Source organism: Schistocerca americana, chromosome 1 (assembly GCF_021461395.2).
Source record: "Schistocerca americana isolate TAMUIC-IGC-003095 chromosome 1, iqSchAmer2.1, whole genome shotgun sequence".
Lineage (NCBI taxonomy): Eukaryota > Metazoa > Arthropoda > Insecta > Orthoptera > Acrididae > Schistocerca > Schistocerca americana.
Window position 1 is genome coordinate 375,545,385 of NC_060119.1, and position 25,580 is coordinate 375,570,964.

The 25,580-nt window shown below is 44.3% G+C and overlaps 1 protein-coding gene across 1 annotated transcript in view; it reads left to right on the top strand.

The window, feature by feature from the left end:
• The window catches only part of LOC124551613 (probable G-protein coupled receptor AH9.1), a 101,141-nt gene that overhangs the window by 32,915 nt on the left and 42,646 nt on the right, over positions 1 to 25,580 (top strand). The window contains exon 3 of the mRNA XM_047126458.1: positions 15,365 to 15,633. Coding sequence (XP_046982414.1) covers positions 15,365 to 15,633 — 269 coding nt within the window. The remainder of the gene's footprint in view (positions 1 to 15,364; positions 15,634 to 25,580) is intronic.

Consider the following 25,580-nt stretch of genomic DNA (forward strand, 5'->3'; position numbering starts at 1 on the left):
TGCAGTCAGTTGGCACCGGAAATGTAGTGCCTAATAAATTAGTCTACGTTCGCATACAATTCGACTAGTGCCGAAATGAAATTCGCATGGAAATCAATTACGACTCTTGTGACTCACCTTCCCACACAACAAATCCGAGGTTAATTTTCATTTCAAAACAAAATATGCTATATTTTCAGTTTAATTCACTTTTTGTATTAAATTCGAGCGCAAAAATATTAGCGTGCAGTATTACCACTGAGTCCGCTGCTCGTGGTCTCACGGTAGCGTTCTCGCTTCCCGAGCACGACGTCCCGGGTTCGATTCCCGGCGGGGTCAGGGATTTTTCCTGCCTCGAGATGACTGGGTGTTGTTTTGTCGTTTTCATCATCATCATTCATCCCCATCACGGTCGGAGGAAGGCAATGGCAAAACCACTTCGACGAGGACCTTGCCTAGTAAAGCGGTGCGGGTCTCCCGCATCGTTCCCCTACTGTCTGTGAAGCATGGGACTTCATTTCCATTTCATTACTACTTAAGAGCGTTAATCACTTATTCACCTCTGTACGCAAAAAATGAAAAATGAAGAAAGGTTAAGAGAAGCGTAACTCTGGAGAATTCTCAGTTGCCCTTCTATCTTTTGTAAATACCTGCGGTATGTCTTAAACTGAAGCCCTCCGCACACGGAGCAACACAAATGAAACTAATATATAAGAAACTATCAGCCTCGATTGCGGTACTGAAACCAACCTTTACCTAGGTTTCAGTCCAAATAATTGAGCCTTCTTCAGAAGATATACCTGAAACTATAATTTATCTAAGAGGGCATGGTCCAGAAATAAAACTACGAGGGTTGTTTTTTAAGTAAGGGCTGTTCGCGAGTATAGTCCCGTAGTTCGCGCGGACGCCGCAACAAGCCACCGCGCCACTTGCCGGCATCCTTCCCGTTCACACATGCAAGTTGCAGCTCTGTAGCAGACGTGTACGCATCGCTGTGCTACTTTATAATGTTTACGATTATTAAATCGCCCGCCGCGTGTGAGATACGGTCAGTGATACGTTTTTTGACCAAGAGAAGCCTATCAGTTCCAGAAATTCATCGTCAATTAACAGAAGATTATGGCTTGAATGCAATGAGTCAAGGTAAAGTGCGTCAATGGGTTAGAGAGTTTAAAAATGGCCGTCAAAACGTCCATGACGAAGAACGCTCAGGCCGGCCCTCTGTGATCACTGATGATTTGGTGGGTGCAGTCGAAACAAAGATTCGTGAAGACAGAAGATTCACAATTTCCACTCTTTCTTTGGAATTTCCACAAGTTTCAAGATCGGTTTTGTACAAAATTGTGTCTTAAAACCTAAACTTGAAGAAACTGTGTTCTCTGTGGGCACCCAGACTCCGCACAGAGGACCACAAAGGGAAGAGATTTGTCACTTCATTGGACTTTTTGATTCGTTACGAGGAAGAAGGGGATGACATGTTGAGTCAAATTGTCACTGGAGACGAAACATGGGTATCTCATATCAATCCCGACGTTGTTGTTGTTGTGGTCTTCAGTCCTGAGACTGGTTTGATGCAGCTCTCCATGCTACTCTATCCTGTGCAAGCTTTTTCATCTCCCAGTACCTACTGCAACCTACATCCTTCTGAATCTGCTTAGTGTATTCATCTCTTGGTCTCCCTCTACGATTTTTACCCCCCACGCTGCCCTCCAATACTAAATTGGTGATCCCTTGATGCCTCAGAACATGTCCTACCAACCGATCCCTTCTTCTGGTCAAGTTGTGCCACAAACTTCTCTTCTCCCCAATCCTATTCAATACTTCCTCATTAGTTATGTGATCTACCCATCTAATCTTCAGCATTCTTCTGTAGCACCACATTTCGAAAGCTTCTATTCTCTTCTTGTCCAAACTATTTATCGTCCATGTTTCACTTCCATACATGGCTACACTCCATACGAATACTTTCAGAAATGACTTCCTGACACTTAAATCAATACTGGATGTTAACAAATTTCTCTTCTTCAGAAACGATTTCCTTGCCATTGCCAGTCTACATTTTATATCCTCTCTACTTCGACCATTGTCAGTTATTTTGCTCCCCAAATAGCAAAACTCCTTTACTACTTTAAGTGTCTCATTTCCTAATCTAATTCCCTCAGCATCACCCGATCTAATTTGACTACATTCCATTATCCTCGTTTTGCTTTTGTTAATGTTCATCTTATATCCTCCTTTCAAGACACTGTCCATACCGTTCAACTGCTCTTCCAAGTCCTTTGCTGTCTCTAACAGAATTACAATGTCATCGGCGAACCTCAAAGTTTTTACTTCTTCTCCATGAATTTTAATTCCTACTCCGAATTTTTCTTTTGTTTCCTTTACTGCTTGCTCAATATACAGATTGAATAACATCGGGTACAGGCTACAACCCTGTCTCACTCCCTTCCCAACCACTGCTTCCCTTTCATGCCCCTCGACTCTTATAACTGCCATCTGGTTTCTGTACAAATTGAAAATAGCCTTTCACTCCCTGTATTTTACCCCTGCCACCTTCAGAATTTGAAAGAGAGTATTCCAGTTAACGCTGTCAAAAGCTTTCTCTAAGTCTACAAATGCTAGAAACGTAGGTTTGCCTTTTCTTAACCTTTCTCCTAAGATAAGTCGTAAGGTTAGTATTGCCTCACGTGTTCCAACATTTCTACGGAATCCAAACTGATCTTCCCCGAGATCCGCTTCTACCAGTTTTTCCATTCGTCTGTAAAGAATTCGCGTTAGTATTTTGCAGCTGTGACTTATTAAACTGATAGTTCGGTAATTTTCACATCTGTCAACACCTGCTTTCTTTGGGATTGGAATTATTATATTCTTCTTGAAGTCTGTGGGTATTTCGCCTGTCTCATGCATCTTGCTCACCAGATGGTAGAGTTTTGTCATGACTGGCTCTCCCAAGGCCATCAGTAGTTCTAATGGAATGTTGTCTACTCCCGGGGCCTTGTTTCGACTCAGGTCTTTCAGTGTTCTGTCAAACTCTTCACGCAGTATCTTATCTCCCATTTCATCTTCATCTACATCCTCTTCCATTTCCATAATATTGTCCTCAAGTACATCGCCCTTGTATAAACCCTCTATATACTCCTTCCACCTTTCTGCCTTCCCTTCTTTGCTTAGAACTGGGTTTCCATCTGAGCTCTTGATATTCATACAAGTGGTTCTCTTTTCTTCAAAGGTCTCTTTAATTTTCCTGTAGGCAGTATCTACCTTACCCCTAGTGAGATAAGCCTCTACATCCTTACATTTGTCCTCTAGCCATCCCTGCTTAGCCATTTTGTGCTTCCTGTCGATCTCATTTTTGAGACGTTTGAATTCCTTTTTGCCTGCTTCACTTACTGCATTCTTATATTTTCTCCTTTCATCAATTAAATTCAATATTTCTTCTGTTACCCAAGGATTTCTACTAGCTCTCGTCTTTTTACCTACTTGATCCTCTGCTGCCTTCACTACTTCATCCCTCAGAGCTACCCATTCTTCTTCTACTGTATTTCTTTCCCCCATTCCTGTCAATTGTTCCCTTATGCTCTCCCTGAAACTCTGTACAACCTCTGGTTCTTTCAGTTTATCCAGGTCCCATCTCCTTAAATTCCCACCTTTTTGCAGTTTCTTCATTTTCAATCTGCAGTTCATAACCAATAGATTGTGGTCAGAGTCCACATCTGCTCCTGGAAATGTCTTACAATTTAAAATCTGGTTCCTAAATCTCTGTCTTACCATTACATAATCTATCTGAAACCTGACAGTATCTCCAGGCTTCTTCCATGTATACAACCTTCTTTTATGATTCTTGAACCACGTGTTAGCTATGATTAATTTATGCTCTGCGCAAAATTCTACCAGACGGCTTCCTCTTTCATTTCTTAGCCCCGATCCATATTCACCCACTATGTTTCCTTCTCTCCCTTTTCCTACTCTCGAATTCCAGTCACCCATGACTATTAAATTTTCGTCTCCCTTCACTACCTGAATAATTTCTTTTATCTCATCATACATTTCATAAATTTCTTCATCTTCTGCAGAGCTAGTTGGCATATAAACTTGTATTACTGGCGTGGGCTTCGTGTCTATCTTGGCCACAATAATGCGTTCACTATGCTGTTTGCAGTGGCTTACCCGCACGCCTCCTTTTTTATTCATTATTAAACCTACTCCTGCATTACCTCTATTTGATTTTGTATTTATAACCCTGTATTCACCTGACCAAAAGTCTTGTTCCTCCTGCCACCGAACTTCACTAATTCCCACTATATCTAACTTTAACTTATCCATTTCCCTTTTTAAATTTTCTAACCTACCTGCCCGATTAAGGGATCTGACATTCCACGCTTCGATCCGTAGAATGCCAGTTTTCTTTCTCCTGATAACGACGTCCTCTTCAGTAGTCCCCGCCCGGAGATCCGAATGGGGGACTATTTTACCTCCGGAATATTTTACCCAAGAGGACGCCGTCATCATTTAATCATACAGTAAAGCTGCATGTCCTCGGGAAAAATTACGGCTGTAGTTTCCCCTTGCTTTCAGCCGTTCGCAGTACCAGCAGAGCAAGGCCGTTTTGGTTAATGTTACAAGGCCAGATTAGTCAATCATCCAGACTGTTGCCCCTGCAACTACTGAAAAGGCTGCTGCCCCTCTTCAGGAACCACATGTTTGTCTGGCCTCTCAACAGGTACCCCTCCGTTGTGGTTGCACCTACGGTACGGCCATCTGTATCGCTGAGGCACGCAAGCCTCCCCACCAACGGCAAGGTCCATGGTTCATGGAGGGCAGCAAGCGACAATCGATGGAATGGCGACACACAACCTCACCCGTCAAGGTGAAAGCCAAACAGACGCTGTCAAAGCGCAAGATTATGGCAACTGTGTTCTGGGACCGGCGCGGTGTTTTGCTAGTGGACTTTATGCCACGAGGAACGACAATCAACTCAGATGCCTACTGTGCAACTCTAAAGAAGCTCCACAGAGCAATTCAAAACAAAAAGCGCGGCATGCTGACAAAAGGAGTTTTGCTCCTGCACGATAACGCTAGGCCTCACACCTCTCAAAAGACTCGGGATTTGATTGATTCTTTTGGCTGGGAAGTTTTGGACCATACACCATACAGCCCCGACCTTGCTCCTAGCGATTTTCACCTTTTCCGGTACCTGAAACACCATCTTGGCGGGCAGCGCTTCAATGACGACGATGAAGTGAGAGCGGCCGTGAACTCTTGGCTGTCGGAGCAGGCGGCCGAATTCTTTGAAGAGGGAATTAAAAACTTAGTTGTACGGTATGACAAGTGCTTAAATAAACAAAGTTGGTTGGTTGGTTGTTTTGGGGAAGGAGACCAGACAGCGAGGTCGTCGGTCTCATCGGATTAGTGAAGGACGGGGAAGGAAGTCGGCCGTGCCCTTTGAAAGTAGCCATCCCGGCAATTGCCTGGCGCGATTTAGGGAAATCACGGAAAACCTAAATCAGGATGGCCGGACGCGGGATTGAACCGTCGTCCTCCCGAATAAGAAACAAGGCAACTATGTAGAAAAATAGGTAAAAGTGTGTAGAATCAGAAAATAAAAGTTTTTACAAAAGTATTTGTATCATTTTTTAAAAATAAAAACGGCTCTTACTTAAAAAACAACCCTCGTAAAACAGCTGAATAGGCGTAGTCACATTTTCAAGCTGTTTTAGTTTTATTTCTAGACCATACCCTCTTAGACAAATTATAGATTCAGGTATATCTTCTGAAGAAGGCTCAATTATTTGGGCTGAAACCCAGGTAAAGGTTGGTTTCATTACCGCAGTCGAGGCTGATAGTTTCTTATATATTAGATTATCACGATTGCTGACTGGGCTGCAATGTTGAAAGTACAAAAACAAATGAAACTGGTTGACGATGCGATTTGGTAACCGGTCACCTGCATGTCGTTTCCTATGTAGTTAACAGGGTACCACGAACGGCGCGACTCCAGAGTGCCTCACCAGTAAAGGCCGATTCCCTCTACAGCGCGGCGCGCGGCAAACGTTTCCCGCGTTGACGCGGCGGTTCGCGAAACTGGCGTTCCCATTTGGAAGCGGAAGACGCTAACGGTAGCCAATGACGGATTGCTACTGAGGTATGGGGCGGGACTCATTGAAACGCCCGGTGCGTTTGATTTAACTATACCTTGAACCTACATGAAGGAAAGGCGAAGCTGGGTCAAGACATGCTAGTTTTTTATTTTCTTTACGTTGTACCCTTTCATATATTTCATTATTCATGTGTTCTTACTTCACCATAAACAGAGTTGATCATACTGTTCATGACTGTGTTACTGTCTCATTTAGAAAAACCGATCGCCCCAGAACAGAAACTTACTGTTACTTTCATAACAGCTTTTAGTATTGCAAATTGCAGTACATAAATCCAGTTTCCTTAAATGATGGTACATTATATGCTAGATGGTAGTCATTTATTTATGACTGGAAACGTCTGACAGTTGATACTCAGTATTTGCTGTGATAAGATCATGTATTTTAACCACTCTGTAAGAGTTAATTATTGAAACTAGGAGTGAAGTAGTATCACCAAACTCAGCTCAGCAGGATGTGAGGTTCCTCTCTGTCCAACCCCATATTTTATAGTATGTCACACAGAGAAACAACCTGTAATTATGTGAAACAAAATTCATTTTCTGCTTCAACTAGAGTTGCGCTCTACCAAACTGCGGGTCGGTAGTTTTTTTACATTACATGAATGACATAGTGAGTGTTAGGATTACCTGTAGTGTTGGTAACATTGTTGGGGAAAGAAACGTAAATGAATGTGCCTGAGAGAAACTGGTAGCGGTCGACTTCTCTTTGTTCTTCGTTTGTTTGTTTGCTTGCTCTGCGCATAATTAGAACTGCATATAGTTCGCTGTTAACCGAGTGTTTAATTTATATCGTTACAAAATATGAATTGCATTTTAGAAGTAATAAAAATCAGTTGATCGCGTAACTTCTGCGCTTTTATGTAACCAAAGCAGTTCGTTTTAATACAAGTACAGTTTACATGCACAAGTGTAAAAAAAAAGTCTACATAATTATTATTGTTACTGTGTACTCAGTAGAACTTTCATCATCATGATCGAAGGCAAGAGTGCCCTGTTATTACTGATAAGTGCAAAGGTTGTTTATGAATAACACAAACATGTCTTAGCTAATCTCAGCGAAGTGTTGAAGCTGTGTTTGATAAGTTTTTGTTTTAAGATTTGTTTTAATTTTACCTTTTTATCGAAAAAATTGTGTTTTCCAGAGCTAAAAGGTAAATTTGTGTAATTTTTTATTTTTATCACAAGATCCCTCTGTTTGTATTACAAATCAATAATTTTCCAATAAAACTGATATTAAATGTCGACAGTTTCAGTTTTGCTATAAATACTGCTTATTTTTAAGTAACAGACAGGAAGATAACTACGTAGAAATATTCCGCAGTCCTTCATATATCTGCACTCAGTTTCTACACGGCTCATCTCTCCAGTTTCTAGTGGAATCTATCAAATTCCTAATCTCATACGCAAAGTAATCGTTACGAGGTAACGCCCGATAGGTTTGCAGCACACCTTTTGTGCAGGTAACGCGGTTACAGTCTTAGCTGGCCAAAGCAACTGGCTGAACTGCTCTTGTCTACACTTACTGAACGTAGCCTGGGGTAGTTTTAAAACTCTAGCTTTAACACTTTGAGCTTGCCATTTCTCAGAATGCCAGCCATACTTACGGTTTTTCGGTATTATTTTCTAAGAATACTAGACAAGATTTAATTACGATACTAATGATTTTCCTTCTTCTGGATTATATGTTTTGTGCTTCTTTGAATGTTTAGTTTTTTCCCCTTATATTTGAATGCATGTTAGGTTTTTCAAACAATATAAAAATATATGAAAGTCAAAATAATTTTTATTTGCCATTCTAGTCCACTATCCAATTTTCAGTAATCGAAAACTTACAACCTAAAGCCATGATTATAAATTGTTACCCTTTTTCACGTAGTATAATTTGTTGTGTGATACACTCTGAAAAAAGGCTGTTTGCGCTTATGAGATAAAAACGACAAATACGCACTTGAAGTCTGACGCAGTTCTTTTCGAAAAGTCAGAGTTATCACCTGAACCGTCGGTTCCGTCATCTTCACTGTCATTCTCACAAAATTTTGCTCCAATTCACGCAAAATTTCGTGAACTTTAAGATAAAGTAAAGCAATGTATTTCATTTCTTCACGTACTGAACGAATACCTGGTGACCTCCAGCAAACAGCTGTTTTTGAAACTACATGTCCCTCGCAACGCAATGAAGACCGTGGCATAAACTGGCGAAACACTTCGCCCCTATGCTACAGCCGTAAGTGGGAAAGCCTAACACACAAAGAAAGCAGTCAGGGCACTTCCCTGAGAATGTGAAGAAAGTAAAACTTCGACCAAACGACATCCTTGTCAGCTCTGATGTTTCTTTGTTTATCAAATGCTACTCAATGACTGTCTGAAGTATATCGGTTCCATTTTCCCGCAAGATACCATCAAGCCCTTTTATGCATGTCTCACCACTAGCTATTTCCTGTGGAATGGCAACTTTTACGAACCGTTGGAAGGCGTCGTGGAACATTTCGGAGCACAGGCGCTGGACTTGGCATCTTGTACACCTAAGGTGAGGCATAGATAGTCGATGATACCTTCGTGGCCGGCCGGAGTGGCCGAGCGGTTCTAGGCGCTACAGACTGGAAACGCGCGACCGCTACGGTCACAGGTTCGAATCCTGCCTCGGGCATGGATGTGTGTGATGTCCTTAGGTGAGTTAGGTTTAAGTAGTTTTAAGTTCTAGGGGACTGATGACCTCCGAAGTTAAGTCCCATAGTGCTCAGAGCCATTTGAACCATTTTTTTTGATACCTTCGTTGTGTGGCGCCAGGGTGAGGAAGAGCTCGGGTATTTCCTAAGACACTTGAACAGTCTCCATGCCAACATAAAATTTTCCGTGGAGGTAGAAAAGGACCAACAACTAACCTTTCTAGATGAACTGGTCACGAGGTGTAGTGAAATCCTTGAATAACGCATGTATCAAAATCCGATACACACGAATATAACCTGCACAAACTGTAAAATCGGCACACGATCCAGAAAAGAAGCATTATTAATACGCTCGTAACTAGACGAATATGTCAGCCGCAGCGCGTCAGACGCGATAAGCGGCACCTAGTAAGCGTTCTGAGTAGTAATGGGTACTCCACCAGTCACTTAAGAAGTAATTCAGAATGAAACACTCGGCTACGCGACACACCGGGAAAGAACAGGTCGGATACGGCCTTGCTGCCATACGTTCCCAGAGTGACGGACAGAATCGGCCGTATGTTGGGCAAACGCGGCGCCAAGACTATATATAAACCGATAAAGAAGATCAAAGAGCGTCTCAAATCAGCAAAGGAGAGAAGGGACCCGTTTGCAATGTCGAGGATATACCACATACCCTGTACATGTGGAAAATTCTATGCTGGAATGTCTGGACCATCCATTAACACCAGGATCACCGAAAATAAGCGACATTGCAGGTTGGAACAGTTGGAGAAATCGGCCGTGGCGGAGTACGCGCTGTGTGAAATCGACCGCATATAAAATTAGCCGACACGGAAGTTTTTGCTGTAGAGAAGAACCATCACACCCGCCTGTTCAGCGAAGCCATAGAAACACACAAGCATTACAGTAACTTCAGCAACAAAGAAGAAAGCGTCAAGACGAACGGATCCTGTATTCCCGTGCTGCAGTGAACGACCGTTGCAGATAGTAAGGGGAGAATCGCAGTGGTAATGACCACGGAAAAGCCCTTGGATGTTGGCGCTCCAGGTACTTTGTATAACTGCGACCGCGAGCTCGACTCCAGTCTACCACCAGCAATGAAGGGTGAATCTCTGACAATGGCAGCCAGTCGTGCTGGCGAAACTCCAGAAAAATTATCAAACAAACGTAGAAGAACCCGAGACAGAAGCCATCAATGTATAATGACGTCCTGTCGAGCCCGTCAAAGCGGGAAAAATCGTATCATGTGAAATGATAGCATCGACGGTCTACCGAAATTTTCTTGACCTTTAATAGATGGGAAACACAAAGTGTTAACAGATTCTATTCGATTTTAATCGACTTTAGTTTTAGACAGTAAGATAAAATCGACAAATAAAAGTTTTAATGAGTGAGCAAGGCACGTCGCGCGCTTGCATCGGCCATCACTAGGGGATATTACCCAATGGACCATAGAAGCGAACACGAAAAATATCCATTTGAGTGGTTAACGGGGGACGTTCATGACAAACACACACTATTTAAACTATGCACAAAATTTACAACTTTGAAGATACGTCAATCAAATTTGGTACCATGCTTTAACTGAAAGTAATACATTTACTGTTAAGGTCCTTGGATTACGTATATTTAACTTTTGTTATGGAATTTAAAAATCTGCCGCGCAGGATTAGCCGAGCTGTCTAAGGTGCTGCAGCCATGGACTGTGTGCCTGGTCCCGGCGGAGGTTCGAGTCCTCCCTCAGGCATGGGTGTGTGTGTTTGTTCTTAGGATAATTTAGGTTACGTAGTGTGTACGCTTAGGGACTGATGACCTTAGCAGTTAAGTCCCATAAGATTTGGCACACATTTGAACTTTTTTTTTAAATCTTATTTCCAAAAAATAATATATGTACTTTTTCTCAGAAACTAGTCAAGAGATTTCTACAAAAGTTTCTTTGTTTAGTCTTTTTGCCTATATTAAGTGTTCTCATGAAGTTGTTTTGGAATATATCGAATAGGAGGATATCAATAATTTTTTAATAATAATTCTGTAATTTTAACATAAAATACACGCAAAATTCCAAGCAAATTGCCTCATATCCCAGCTTACACTGGGATTTTCTAAATTTTATTTTGAGACAACCTTTATTGAATGTATAGAAATAAATACAAAAATTCATACATCTAGACTTCCTAGACTCTGAGGGAAAAAGTACATAAACATTTGAAAACATAATTTTCAGGAAATGCGATTTAAAGTTCAACTAACGTTTTTTCTTATGTCACCTCTTCAGAAGACCCCAGATTTCTACTCAGGGTCTTCGTTCCCTTGAAGACTCATCTTCTGGTTTCTTGTTTTCTGCCGTCTTTGCTTTATCAAGTCTTCAACTATCTCTTCAGCTACAGAGAGATGGTGTAAATCTATTTTCATTATTATGTCTTGAGTGAAATTTCGTATCTTAAAGCCTATTCTCTCTATTACCCTCATCCTCCCCACGTTCTCATAATTAAATACAAGAACTGCATCCTAAGTTTCAATTTTGACAATTGTATTAGATGGAAATGTGGTTTTAGAGCATCGTTTTGATATGAGTGAATTTAAAGACTCATTTGGATTGTGGGTTTTGCCACGAACCCACTTTTTTAAATACTTATATGTATATGGTGTCTGTTCTTTCGGACATGTCCGAAAGAATATACACCATATCCATATACACTCCTGGAAATTGAAATAAGAACACCGTGAATTCATTGTCCCAGGAAGGGGAAACTTTATTGACACATTCCTGGGGTCAGATACATCACATGATCACACTGACAGAACCACAGGCACATAGACACAGGCAACAGAGCATGCACAATGTCGGCACTAGTACAGTGTATATCCACCTTTCGCAGCAATGCAGGCTGCTATTCTCCCATGGAGACGATCGTAGAGATGCTGGATGTAGTCCTGTGGAACGGCTTGCCATGCCATTTCCACCTGGCGCCTCAGTTGGACCAGCGTTCGTGCTAGACGTGCAGACCGCGTGAGACGACGCTTCATCCAGTCCCAAACATGCTCAATGGGGGACAGATCCGGAGATCTTGCTGGCCAGGGTAGTTGACTTACACCTTCTACAGCACGTTGGGTGGCACGGGATACATGCGGATGTGCATTGTCCTGTTGGAACAGCAAGTTCCCTTGCCGGTCTAGGAATGGTAGAACAATGGGTTCGATGACGGTTTGGATGTACCGTGCACTATTCAGTGTCCCCTCGACGATCACCAGTGGTGTACGGCCAGTGTAGGAGATCGCTCCCCACACCATGATGCCGGGTGTTGGCCCTGTGTGCCTCGGTCGTATGCAGTCCTGATTGTGGCGCTCACCTGCACGGCGCCAAACACGCATACGACCATCATTGGCACCAAGGCAGAAGCGACTCTCATCGCTGAAGACGACACGTCTCCATTCGTCCCTCCATTCACGCCTGTCGCGACACCACTGGAGGCGGGCTGCACGATGTTGGGGCGTGAGCGGAAGACGGCCTAACGGTGTGCGGGACCGTAGCCCAGCTTCATGGAGACGGTTGCGAATGGTCCTCGCCGATACCCCAGGAGCAACAGTGTCCCTAATTTGCTGGGAAGTGGCGGTGCGGTCCCCTACGGCACTGCGTAGGATCCTACGGTCTTGGCGTGCATCCGTGCGTCGCTGCGGTCCGGTCCCAGGTCGACGGGCACGTGCACCTTCCGCCGACCACTGGCGACAACATCGATGTACTGTGGAGACCTCACGCCCCACGTGTTGAGCAATTCGGCGGTACGTCCACCCGGCCTCCCGCATGCCCACTATACGCCCTCGCTCAAAGTCCGTCAACTGCACATACGGTTCACGTCCACGCTGTCGCGGCATGCTACCAGTGTTAAAGACTGCGAAGGAGCTCCGTATGCCACGGCAAACTGGCTGACACTGACGGAGGCGGTGCACAAATGCTGCGCAGCTAGCGCCATTCGACGGCCAACACCGCGGTTCCTGGTGTGTCCGCTGTGCCGTGCGTGTGATCATTGCTTGTACAGCCCTCTCGCAGTGTCCGGAGCAAGTATGGTGGGTCTGACACACCGGTGTCAATGTGTTCTGTTTTCCATTTCCAGGAGTGTAAGTATGTAGTTCTGTAAATACCTCCCATACCCTTCTTCTTCTGTGCGGATGCACACATATTCCCCGAACTCTTACGGGACTTGGTAAGAATGTCTTCCACCAGTAATGAGCGTGTTGTGTTGGGGCGGGACACTACTAATGAAGTGAGTGGACACACAAGGTGAGAATGTGGGTCTCGCGGGAGGCGTGCGCGAGATAGTCCCTGCAGTCGCACTATCCTCTGTGCCCTCGGTGGCTCAGATGGACAGCCGGCACGGTAGCTCAGCGTGTTCGGTCGGAGAGCTGATTGGCCTCTGGAATAAAAACACTGAGTGGAAGGATCAACAAACGAACTTTAACGTATGTCATGTGACGTCCGCAACGACCAAACCCAACGATCAAAAAAAAAAAAAAAAATTGGATAGAGCATCTGTCATGTAAGCAGGAGAAACCGGGTTCGAGTCGCGGTCGGGGCACACATTTTCACCTGCTCCGTTGATATATATCAATGCCCGTCAGCAGCTGAATGTTTTACTATAATTCTACTTTTGAATACATTATGGGAGTAGCAGTGATCAATGTCTTACAAATATTTACTATTAAAAACAGTCTTGATCACGATTTATTTATCAAGGTGACCGGTTTCGACCACTACTGTGGTCGTATTCAGACCATTGAGTAGGAACCTCTTTCTGTTCGAGAATCACTACTCTAAGTAGTAGTACTGGTAGTGGCACAGGCGATGAATGGCATGTTCATCTGATGACTCCATGTGGAAATATGTAGCCCATGCCGCACTTTTCATCTCACTTACACTGGACAGCGTCCGTCTGATAGCCTTGCTATCTCCGTCCATAGCGCAAGGCAAAACCAGAATTGCTTCTTCATTAAAAGAAAGCTGCAGTTGTTCACTGAGCTAGCGTGGATGTGTTACTTCAAAAAGTGGGCGTGGCAGGAATGTCCCGTCACACATTTGATTATTTTTCAGGCACTTCGTATGCGAGTTCATCATTGAAACTTCGGCAACTTGTTGTCCATCAATTCGACTGATAAATAAATAAAAATTAAAAAATTTACATTTTAGACCAATTTCACGAGCGTTCAACCCTTGACTCTTGTTGTCCATCAGTTCGACTAATAAATAAAAAATAAATTGAAAATTTACATTTTCGCCCAATTTCACGAACGTCCCCCCTTGACTCTTGTTGTCCATCTGTTCGACTAATAAATAAAAAATAAATTGAAAATTTACATTTTCGGCCAATTTCACGAGCGTCCCCCCTTGGCTCTTGTTGTCCATCAGTTCTACTAATATGGCCGGCCGGTGTGGCCGTGCGGTTAAAGGCGCTTCAGTCTGGAACCGCGTTACCGCTGCGGTCGCAGGTTCGAATCCTGCCTCGGGCATGGATGTGTGTGATGTCCTTAGGTTAGTTAGGTTTAAGTAGTTCTAAGTTCTTGGGGACTGATGACCACAGAAGTTAAGTCCCATAGTGCTCAGAGCCATTTGAACCATTTAGTTCTACTAATAAACAAAAAATAAATTGAAAATTTACATTTTCGGCCAATTTCACGAGCGTCCGCCCTTGACTCTTATTGTCCATCAGTTCTACTAATAAATGAAAAATAAATTTAAAATTTAAATTTTCGGCCAATTTCACGAGCGTTCCCCCCTTGACTCTTGTTGTCCACCAGTTCTACTAATAAATAAAAAATAAATTGAAAATTTACATTTTCACGAGCGTCTCCCCTTGACTCTTGTTGTCCATCAGTTCTACTAATAAATAAAAAATAAATTGAAAATATACATTTTCGGCCTATTTCACGAGCGTTCCGCCCTTGACTCTTGTTGTCCACCATTTCTACTAATAAATAAAAAATAAATTGAAAATTTACATTTTCGGCCAATTTCACGAGCGTCCCCCCTTGACTCTTGTTGTCCATCAGTTCGACTAATAAATAAAAAATAAATTGAAAATTTACATTTTAGGCCAATTTCACGAGCGTTCCCCCCTTGACTCTTGTTGTCCATCAGTTCTACTAATAAATAATAAATAAATAAATTGAAAATTTACATTTTCACGACGTCTCCCCTTGACTCTTGTTGTCCATCAGTTCGACTAATAAATAAAAAATAAATTGAAAATTTAAATTTTAGGCCAATTTCACGAGCGTTCCCCTCTTGACTCTTGTTGTCCATCAGTTCTACTAATAAATAAAAAATAAATTGAAAATTTACATTTTCCGCCAATTTCACGAGCGTCCCCCCTTGACTCTTGTTGTCCATCAGTTCGACTAATAAATAAAAAATAAATTGAAAATTTACATTTTAGGCCAATTTCACGACCGTCCCCCCTTGACTCTTGTTGTCCATCAGTTCGACTAATAAATAAAAAATAAATTGAAAATTTACATTTTCGGCCAATTTCACGAGCGTGCCCCCCTTGACTGTTTCCCGCAGGCGTGGGTGTGATGATGCTGCTGGCGCTGACGGTGGAGCGGTACGTGTCGGTGTGCCGGCCGGGCCGCGCGCGCGCGCTGTCCGGGCCGCCGCGGCTGCCCGTCGTGCTGATCCCGCTGCTCACGTTCGCCGCCTACATGCCCACCGCCTTCCGCTGGCGCCTCAGCGCCTGCACCGACCCGTCCACCGGTGGGCTCCTCTACCGCCGCGTCGCCAACCACCTGCTCGAGGGCTCTCTGCTCTACGACGTCTACAAGGTCGCGTTAGAGGTAAACACCTGCCACTTTTCCCTCTCTTATTCCTCATCTACTCTGACGGGCCACAAACATCGTAACCACTGAACACCGTGAGACTGAAAGTCGCTTTGTGACGGCTGCAGACATATGTCAGGATAAGGTTAGTATACAGGCGATTCCGCGGTAACACACTACTGCCCATTAAAAATGCTACACCAAGAAGAAATGCAGATGATAAACGGATATTCATTGGACAAATATATTATACTAGAACTGAGACGTGATTACATTTTCACGCAATTTGGGTGCATAGATTCTGAGAAATCAGTGCTCAGAACAACCACCTCTGGCCGTAATAACGGCCTTGATACACCTGGGCATTGAGTCAAACAGAGCTTGGATGGCGTGCACAAATACAGCTGCCCATACAGCTTCAACACGTTACCACAGTCCATCAAGAGTAGTGACTGGCGTATTGTGACGAGCCAGTTGCTCGGCCACCATTGACCAGGCGTTTTCAGTTCGTGAGAGATCTGGAGAATGTGCTGACCAGGGCAGCAGTCGAACATTATCTGTATCCAGAAAGGCCCGTACAGGACCTGCAACATGCGGTCGTGCATTATCCTGCTGAAATGTAGGGTTTTGCAGGGATCGAATGAAGGGTAGAGCCACGGGTCGTGACACATCTGAAATGTAACGTCCACTGTTCAAAGTGACGTCAATGCGAACAAGAGGTTACCGAGACATGTAACCAATGGCACCCCATACCATCACGCCGGGTGATACGCCAGTATGTCGATGACGAATACACGCTTCCAATGTGCGTTCACGGCGATGTCGCCAAACACGGATACGACCATCATGACGCTCTAAAAGAACCTGGATTCATCCGAAAAAATGGCATTTTGCCATTCGTGCACCCAGGTTCGCCGTTGAGTACACCATCGCAGGCGCTCCTGTCTGTGATGCAGCGCCAAGGGTAACCGCAGCCATGGTCTCCGAGCTGACAGTCCATGCTGCTGCAAACGTCGTCGAACTGTTCGTGCAGGTGGTTGTTGTCTTGCAAACGTCCCCATCTGTTGACTCAGGGATCGAGACGTGGCTGCACGATCCGTTACAGCCATGCGGATAAGATGCCTGTCATCTCGACTGCTATTGATACGAGGGCGTTGGGATCCAGCACGGCGTTCCGTATTGCCCTCCTGAATCCACCGATTCCATATTCTGCTAACAGTCATTGGATCTCGACCAACGCGAATAGCAGTGTCACGATACGATAAACCGCAATCGCCATAGGCTACAATCCGACCTTTATCAAAGTCGGAAACGTGATGGTACGCATTTCTCCTCCTTACACGAGGCATCACAACAACGTTTTACAGGAAACGCCGATCAACTGCTGTTTGTGTATGAGATATTGGTTGGAAACTTTCCTATGTCAGTACGTTGTAGGTGTTGCCACCGGCGCCAACCTTGTTTGAATGCTCTGAAAAGCTAATCATTTGCATATCACAGCATCTTCTTCCTGTCGGTTAAATTTCGCGTCTGTAGCACGTCATCTTCGTCGTGTAGCAATTTTAATGCCCAGTAGTGTATTACAACCTTTCACGGATGATGGACAAGGGTAAATGAATAGCCATTTATTGAAAGGGTAGACTTAACTTTTTTTTATCATTTTTCGCTTTTTGCCTGATTATGAATCAGTAGATGTAGGCCTATAATTCTATGCTAAATACACTGAAGAGCCGAAGTAACTGGTACACCTGCCTAATATCGCGTAGGGCCACTGCGAGCACGCGGATGTGCCGCAGCACGACTTGGTATGGACTCGATTAATGTCGGAAGTAGTGCTGGAGGGAACTGACACCATGAATCCTGCAGGGCTGTCCGTAAATCCGTAAGAGTACAAGGCGTTGGAGATCTCTTCTGAACAGCACGTTGCAAGGAATGCTCAATAATGATCATGTCTGGGGAGTTTGGACCCAGCGAAAGAGCTTAAACTCAGAAGAGTGTTACCGGAGCGCTCTGTAGCAATTCTGGGCGTGTGGGGTGTCACATTGTCCCGACGGAATTGCCCAAGTCCGTCGGATTGCGCAATGGATATGAATGGCTCAAATGGTTCAAATGGCCCTGAGCACTATGGGACTAAACTTCTGAGGTCATCAGTCCCCTAGAACTTAGAGCTACTTAAACCTAACTAACCTAAGGACACCACACACATCCATACCCGAGGCAGGATTCGAAACTGCGACCGTAGTGGTCGCGCGGTTCCACAGTGAAGCGCCTAGAATCGCTCGGCCACACCGGCCGGCGATATGGATGGATGCAGGTGATCAGACAGAATGCTTACGTACGCTAACCTGTCAGAGTCGTATCTAAATGTATCACGGGTCCCATATCACTCCAACTGCAAACGCCCCACAACATTACTGAGCCTCCACCAGCTTGAACAGTCCCCTGCTGACATGCGGAATCCATGGAAAGTTTTTGGGGAAATTTGTGGTAAGGTTTTATGAGACCAAACGGCTGAATTTATCGGTCCCTAGGCTTACACACTAATTAATCTAACTTAAACTAACTTACGCTAAGGACAACACACACACCCATGCCCGAGCGAAGACTCGAACCTCCGACGTGGGGAGCCGCGATAACCGTGACAAGCCGAAGAGTCTATGGATTCATGAGGTTGTATTCATAACTGTACACGTCCATCCGCTCGATACAATTTGAAACGAGACTTGTCCTACCAGGCAATAGGTTTCCAGTCATCAATAGTCCAATCTCGGTGTTCAGTGGCCCAGGCGGGGCGTAGAGTTTTCCGTCGTGCAGTCATCAAGGGAAACACGAGTGGTCCTCCAGTTCCAAAAGTCCATATCGATGATGTTTCGTTGAATAGTTCGCACGCTGACAGTTGTTGAAGGCCCAACACTGAAATCTGCAGCAATTTCCGGAAGGGTTGCACCTCCGTCACGTTGAACGGTTCTCTTCAGTCGTCGTTGGTCTCGTTCTTCCAAGATCTTTTTCCGGCCGCAGTGATGTCGGAGATTTCATGTTTTACCGGATTCCTGGTGTTCACAGTACACTCGTGAAACGGTCGTACAGGAAAATCCCCACTTCATCTCAATCTTGGAGATGCTGCGTCCCAACGCTCGTGCGCCGACTATAACACCTCGTTCAAACTCACTTCAATCTTGATAACGTGCCATTGTAGCGACAGTAACTGATCTAACAACTGCGGAGACACTTCTAGTAGTACACAGGCGTTGCCGTCTACGGCGCCGTATTCTTCCTGTTTACATACCTCTGCTTTGAATACCCATGCCCATACCAGTTTCTTAGGCTCTTCAGTGTGTCTTAATTGCAAGTAATTTTAAAATGCTGTTGTTTCCTTCATATTTTGTTAAAAGGTCAAATATTCTGGACATCCGTCATTTTATCAAAATATTTCATGTTACCTTGTTACTGAATTGACAATGTGTTTTGACGCCTGTTAGTGAAGAGCACAATAATGCATTATAAAATCTGGATTACTGTGTATTCATTTTACTGTTTGAAAGGACATTTAGCACCATGGTTTCCTAAGATGAAGATGTATATTTTCTTGGAGGGAAAAGTAAATCAAACCCTCAAATCAATACGAGAAATGCACTGAGGTGATAAAAGTCATGGGATAGCGATATGCAAGTATAAGATGAGAGTAGCATCGCGTACAGAAATTATAAAAGGGCGGAGCTGTCATTTGTACTCAGGTGATTCATGTGAAAAGGTTTCCGACGTGATTATGGCCGCACGACAGAAATTAACAGAATTTGAACGCCGAATGATAGTTGGAGCTACACGCATGGGAGATTCCACTTCGGAAATCGATAGGGAATTCATTATCCCGGGATGTCCAGTGTCAAGTGTGTGCCGAGAATACCACTTTTCAGGCATTACCTCTTACCACGGACAACGCAGTGGATGGCGGCCTTCACTTAACAACCGAGAGCAGGGCCGTCTGCGTAGAATTGTCAGAGCTAACAGACAAGCAACACTGCGTGAAATAACTGCAAAAATCAATCTGAGACGTACGACGTACGTATCCGTAAGGACAGTGCGGCGAAATCTGGCATTAAAGGGCTGTGGCAGCAGACTACCTACACGAGTGCCTTTGCTAACAGCATGTCGTCGCCTGCAGCGCCTCTACTGGGCTAGTGACCCTGTCACTTGGACCCTATAAATACCTGACCTAGTCAGATGAGTTACGATTGTAGTTGGGAAGAGCTGATAGTACGTTTCGATTGTGTCGCGGACCCTACGAAGCCGTGGACCCAGGTTGTTAACAAGGCACTGTGCGAGTCGGTGTTGGCTACATAATGATGTGGGCTGTGGTGACATGCAATGGGCTGTCTTCTGGTTCAACTGTACCTATCTTATACTGTAATGGTTATGTTCAATTACTTGGAGACTATTTGCAGCCATTCGTGGACTTCAAAAAATGATTCAAATGGCTCTGAGCGCTATGGGACTTAACTTCTGAGGTCATCAGTCCCCTAGAACTTAGAACTACTTAAACCTAACTAACCTAAGGACATCGCACACATCCATGCCCCAGGCAGGATTCGAACCTGCGATCGTAGCGGTCGCGTGGTTCCAGACTGTAGCGCCTAGAACCGCTCAGCCACTCCGGCCGGCTCGTGGACTTCAATTATGGATAGGAATACGCCTTATCCGTGGGCCGCAATAGTTCGCGAATGGTTTGAAGAACATTATGGTAAGTTCGATTGAATGATTTGGCCACACAGAGAGCCTGACATGAATACCACCGAAAACTTGAGATATAATCGGGAGGTCAGTTCGTGCACAAAGTCCTGCACCCCCAACACCTTCTCAGTAATGGACGGATATACAGACGTGCTCAAATTATTAGACAGTTATTACACATTTACATCCACATACTCATTATATTTGTGCATTCAATACTTTGTATACATGCCTTGGTTCTTAATCAATTTTTTTTCCTGTTTGGTATTCTTTATTAACTTTTCACATGACATTTTAATATCATTGTCATGGTACCAGATTTCCTCTAGTTTCTCTACGAGATCTTGTTTTGTGGTTATTGTAAATTTCCTTATCCTCCGTTTCACAATAGCCCATAAATTTTCAATTGGGTTCATATCAGGGCTATTCCCTGGCCAGGACAACACTTTCAGTTGCTTTTCTTCCACGTGCTTGGAAACACTTTTGGCTTTGTGACAAGGTGCCCCATCATGCATAAAGATGGCATCTTTATTAGGAAACCACTCATTTATTTGGGGGGAAAGTTACTTTTCAAGGATTTCTTTAAACTGTTCTTGCCTCATTGTCCCTTCAACAATGTGTAATCTGCCAAGACCTTTCACAGGCATCACACGCCGCACCAAAAAGGAAGTTGGATACTTCACACATTGCTGCACACACACACAGCTTTGAAATGTTCTCCAGGTCTGCGACGAATATACTGGCTGCTTTCTTCAATCACAGTGAATACAGATTCATCACTGAAGCATACCTGAAGCATGTGTACAAAATTGCAAGTTAGAAAACTGGGGAATAGTAGCATAGGAGGCCTCAACATTCCAAAATTCAAATGTGCATGTCTTCAGTATCAATAAAACATCACAATTTCAAGCGAAAACTCCTAACTGTAGAGACCAGACCCACTTAATTTACCATATCATTGCACATACCTTAACCCAGCCCTCACCTGTCCACTCCTGAAATTGTTTAGCCCACTGCAATCTTTTGGGTTTTCATGGCAGGTGTGATTTTCTGTTTTTCCTTGGTTGGCATGCCTTTAAACCACATTCAAACAGCCTCCTCCTCACTGTCACAGGTGAAACTTCAACACCCAAACCTTTCAGCTGATGGCTCATGTCTGTAGAAGTAAGTTTACTGTTCATTGTTGCATGTTTGTAGGTCTTCTCATTGTTATAGGGCTGATTTTTCTTTTACGTCCACATTTTCCTTTCCTGTTTGGCTTGTATTCACCACATTTCTGCACTGAAAGTTTGATTGTGCTGACCCCATTTTCTGTAATATTTTCATTCTGTCAGCAATGTCTTGCTGTGTATAAATATTTTCAGCAAGAAGTGCTACCACAGCCGAAACTTCACAAGATGAAACATCTTTCGTCTTCTCCATAATCTCACTTTCTTTGGAAACTCCACGATTTATTACAATAGCTAAAAACATACAAGTTCACAAGCTATGTAATGTCTTGTTAATGTATCAAGGAGTTGATAGAATAGATAACAAGCTGAAGTACACCACAGAAGTGTAAAACATTACTGTAAACACAGTTTCAAAGCATATACACCGACAACTAACACCAACACAATTTGGAGAGAAAGTGAGAAATGTTACCAACTGTGAAAAATTCTGTGATCTGTGAGTTGCTTTGAAGGGAAATTTCGTGGCATCAATCAAACCATTAAAACAAATCAATTACTACTCTTTTCTCTCCTTATTTTACACCAGAAAACTTAAGAGTATCAAAAATAATCGTTTAGTCTAATAATTTGAACGAGTCTGTAGATGCAGTATGGCTCAGTATTTCTGCAGGGGATTTCCAACGACTTGCTGAGTCCATACCACCTCGAGTTCCTACACTACGCTGGAAAAAAGGAGGTCCAACAGGATATTAGGACGTATCTCTTGACTTTCGTCACTTCAGTGTATTATGAATGAAGTGCGGATGTGAAGAGGGCGTCATGCAAGAACAATCGGAATCAAGCACATGCTAAGCACATGCTAAGAATGAGAAAAGCATGGGGAACGAAATCGGACTTGTCTTTTGAAGCGAACGCTCCCATCACCTACCTTAAGTGATGGAGGGAAATCATGGAAAACCTAAATCTGGATGGCCGGATAGGTATTTGAACCGCCGCCCTCCCGAATGCGAATCCCGTGTCTGGACCCCTGCCTCATTTCGCTCGGTAAACTAACTTAGCACAAACACGACTTATTCTGTAAAAAATACTGATGGGAAAGGGGGAGTAGGGGCATCGGAAATAGCCAACGCCCCTACGAATGGGAGTGGGGGATGGGAAGGAGGTGACAAGTAATCTGAAACAACAAACATTAGTGCTCTGTCTGCTGTATTTGGTGTTGCTAGGTTGACAACTGACATTTAGGGGTGGACGTACGATTGTGTGATTTCTGCTCTTATTTCACGCAGTGTTGCTTGCCCATTAGGACCGAAAACTCTACGCAAACACCCCTGCTCTCGGCTGTTAAGTGAAGGCCGTCAACCACTGTGTTGTCTGTGGTGAGAGGTAATGCCTGAAATTAGGTATTCTCCGCACAGTCTGGACACTGGAGAACTCTGTATATTGAATTCCCTAACGATTTCGAAATTGAAAATCCCATGTGTGCAGCTCCAACTAGCATCCCGTTGTTAATTCCTGTCGTGAGGCCATATACACGTTGTAAATCTTTTCACATGAATCACCAGAGAACAAATGACAGCACCTCCAATGCATGTCCTTTTAAATACACATCAAAAAAAGTTATCACCTCGGTTCCGAGAGTTCAGGAACCTGTACAGAATATTGGAATAGAGATCAACATAAACATCATTTCCGCCCTTTTTGTTGCTCATGAAAACCACACATTGCATGTTGTACCGCCATACAGCGAGACCTTCAGAGGTGGTGGTCCAGATTGCTCTCGCTTCCCGCGCCCGGGTTCGATTCCCGGCGGGGTCAGGGATTTTCTCTGCCTCGTGATGACTGTGTGTTGTTTGATGTCCTTAGGTTAGTTAGGTTTAAGTAGTTCTAAGTTCTAGGGGACTGATGACCATAGATGTTAAGTCCCATAGTGCTCAGAGCCATTTGAACCAACCAGATTGCTCTACACACCGGTACCTGTAATACCCTGCAGCAGCACGTCCTCTGGCATTGATGCAGACCTGTATTCATCGTGTCATACTATCCACAAGTTCATCAATGCACTGTTGGTCACATCGTCCCAATGATGAGTGTCGCATATGCGATTCGGCGTAGATCCTTCAGAGTGGTTGGTGGGTCCGTCGTCCATAAAAAGCCCTTTTTAGTTTTTCCCAGGCATGTTCGATAGGGTTCATGTCTGGAGAACATGCTCGCCACTCTAGTCGAGCGATGTCGTTATCCTGAAGGAAGTCATTCACAAGATGTGCACGATGGGGGCGCGAATTGTCGTCCATGAAGAGGAATGCCTCGCCAATATGCTGCCAATATGGTTGCATTATCGGTCGGTGGATGGCATTCACGTATCGGACAGCCGTTACGGCGTCTTCCGTGACTACCAGCAGCGTACGTCGGTCCCTGATAATGCCACCCCAAAACACCACCTTGCTGCAGTCGCTGGACAGTGTGTCTAAGGCCTTCAGCCTGAGCAGGTTGCCTCAAAACGCGTCTCCGACGATCGTCTGGTTGAAGGCATATGCGACTCTCATCGGTGAAGTGAACGTTATGCCAATCCTGAGCGGTCCATTTGGCATGTTGTTGGGTCCATCTGCACTGCGCTGCACGGTGTAGTGGTTGCAAAGATGGACCCCGCCATGGACGTCGGGAGTGAATTTGCGCATCATGCAGCCTATTGCTCACAGTTTGAGTCGTAACACGACGTCCTGTGGCTGCACGAAAAGCATTATTCAACATGGTGGCTTGCTTTCAGGATTCCTCCGAGCCATAATCCGTAGGTAGCGGTCATCCACTGCAGTAGTAGCCCTTGGGCGGCCTGAGCGAGCCATGTCATCGACAGTTCCTGTCTCTGTGTATCTCCTCCATGTCCGAACAACATCGCTTTGGTTCACTCTACATCTACATACATACTCCGCAATCCACCATACGGTGCGTGGCGGGGGGTACCTCGTACCACAACTAGCATCTTCTCTCCCTGTTCCACTCCCAAACAGAACGAGGGAAAAATGACTGCCTATATGCCTCTGTACGAGCCCTAATCTCTCTTATTTTATCTTTGTGGTCTTTCTGCGAAATGTAAGTTGGCGGCAGCAAAATTGTACTGCAGTCAGTCTCAAATGCTGGTTCTCTAAATTTACTCACTAGCGATTCATGAAAAGAACGCCTCTTTTCCTCCAGAGACTTCCACCCGAGTTCCTGAAGCATTTCCGTAACACTCGCGTGATGATCAAACCTACCAGTAACAAATCTAGCAGCCCGCCTCTGAATTGCTTCTATGTCCTCCCTCAATCCGACCTGATAGGGATCCCAAACGCTCGAGCAGTACTCAAGAATAGGTCGTATTAGTGTTTTATGAGCGGTCTCCTTTACAGATGAACCACATCTTCCCAAAATTCTACCAATGAACCGAAGACGACTATCCGCCTTCCCCACAACTGCCATTACATGCTTGTCCCACTTCATATCGCTCTGCAATGTTACGCCCAAATATTTAATCGACGTGACTGTGTCAAGCGCTACACTACTAATGGAGTATTCGAGCATTACGGGATTCTTTCTCCTATTCATCTGCATTAATTTATATTTATCTATATTTTGAGTTAGCTGCCATTCTTTACACCAATCACAAATCCTGTCCAAGTCATCTTGTATTCTCCTACAGTCACTCAACGACGAAACCTTCCCGTACACCACAGCATCATCAGCAAACAGCCACACATTGCTATCCACCCTATCCAAAATATCATTTATGTAGATAGAAAACAACAGCGGACCTACCACACTTCCCTGGGGCACTCCAGATGATACCCTCACCTCCGATGAACACTCACCATCGAGACAACGTACTGGGTTCTATTACTTAAGAAGTCTTCGAGCCACTCACATATCTGGGAACCAATCCCATATGCTCGTACCTTAGTTAGGAGTCTGCAGTGGGGCAGTGAGTCAAATTCAATTCGGAAGTCAGGGAATATGGCATCCGTCAGATACCCTTCATCAATGGTTCGCAAGATATCATGTGAAAAAAGGGCGAGTTGCGTTTCGCAGGAGCGA